The sequence below is a fragment of the Corvus brachyrhynchos genome, unplaced genomic scaffold (genome assembly GCF_000691975.1).
Source record: "Corvus brachyrhynchos isolate BGI_N302 unplaced genomic scaffold, ASM69197v1 scaffold47, whole genome shotgun sequence".
NCBI lineage: Eukaryota > Metazoa > Chordata > Aves > Passeriformes > Corvidae > Corvus > Corvus brachyrhynchos.
The window spans coordinates 1,425,245-1,426,337 of record NW_008239292.1 but is presented as its reverse complement, the minus strand read 5'-3'; the positions used below and the strand labels follow the sequence as shown (position 1 = coordinate 1,426,337).

Here is a 1,093-nt window from a genome sequence, read left to right as displayed (position 1 = left end):
GAATCCCTCCTTCCCGGGATCCAAGCCCCAGCTGGGATTTGGGATCCTGGCAGTGCCAATCCCGAGTTTTCCCCGTGCCCTCAGGCCCGTGCCGGAGCTGCCGGGGAAATCCGCAGCGTTCTTCGTGGGCAGCACGGATGAGTTCATCGAGAAGCGGAGGCAGGGGCTGCAGCAGTTCCTGGAGAAGTGAGAGCGGGATTTGGGGATTTGGGGATTTGGGATTTGGGATTTGGGAAGGGTTGGGACGAGGGGACAGCACCCGGGGGTGGCCGGGAGGTGACAGCAGAGGGCTGGGTGTCCCCGGTGATTGTCCCTTCCTCGTGTGCCCCTCGTGTCCCTCCCGGCCCCCTCGTGTCCCCCTTGTCCCCTCCTGTCCCTTGTGTCCCTCCCATCACTCTCCTGTCCCTCGTGTCCCCCTCGTGTCCCCCTTTGTGTCCCTCTCCCGTCCCTCTCCCGTCCCTCTCCTGTCCCTCCCATCCCCGTGTCCCCCTCGTGTCCCCCTTTGTGTCCCCCTCCTGTCCCCCTCCTGCCCCCCTCCTGCCCCCCTCCTGCCCCCCTCCTGCCCCCCTCCTGCCCCCCTCCTGCCCCCCTCCTGCCCCCCTCCTGCCCCCCTCCTGCCCCCCTCCTGCCCCCCTCCTGCCCCCCTCCTGCCCCCCTCCTGTCCCTTGTGTCCCTCCTGTCCCCCTCCTGTCCCCCTCCTGTCCCTCTCATCCCCGTGTCCCTCTCCCATCCTCCTCCCGTCCCCCTTTGTGTCCCCCTCATGTCCCTCCTCTCTTCATGCCCAGGGTGGGAGGTGACAGCAGAGGACTGGGTCCCCCTCGTGTCCCCCTCGTGTCCCTCGTGTCCTCCTCATCCCCCTTCGTGTCCCCCTTGTGTCCCCCTCCTGTCCCTCCTGTCCCTCCTCTCTCCGTGCCCAGGGTGGGAGGTGATGCGGTGCCAGCAGAGGCGACCCTGGCCCTGTGCCCGTTGCTGTCCCCACAGGGTGGGGGGTGGCACGGTGCCAGTGGGGGTGACCTGTCCCTGTGCCCATCGCTGTCCCTGGCAGGGAGGTGCCCACAGGGCTGACCCGTCCCTGTGCCCATCGCTGTCCCCG

General features: G+C 68.4%; 1 protein-coding gene across 1 annotated transcript in view; it reads left to right on the top strand.

Annotated features, from left to right (window-relative positions):
- The window catches only part of SNX11 (sorting nexin 11), a 7,054-nt gene that overhangs the window by 3,055 nt on the left and 2,906 nt on the right, over positions 1 to 1,093 (top strand). Inside the window, exons 4-5 of the mRNA XM_017740506.1 lie at positions 85 to 189; positions 918 to 982. Of these exons, the coding sequence (XP_017595995.1) occupies positions 85 to 189; positions 918 to 982 (170 nt within the window). The remainder of the gene's footprint in view (positions 1 to 84; positions 190 to 917; positions 983 to 1,093) is intronic.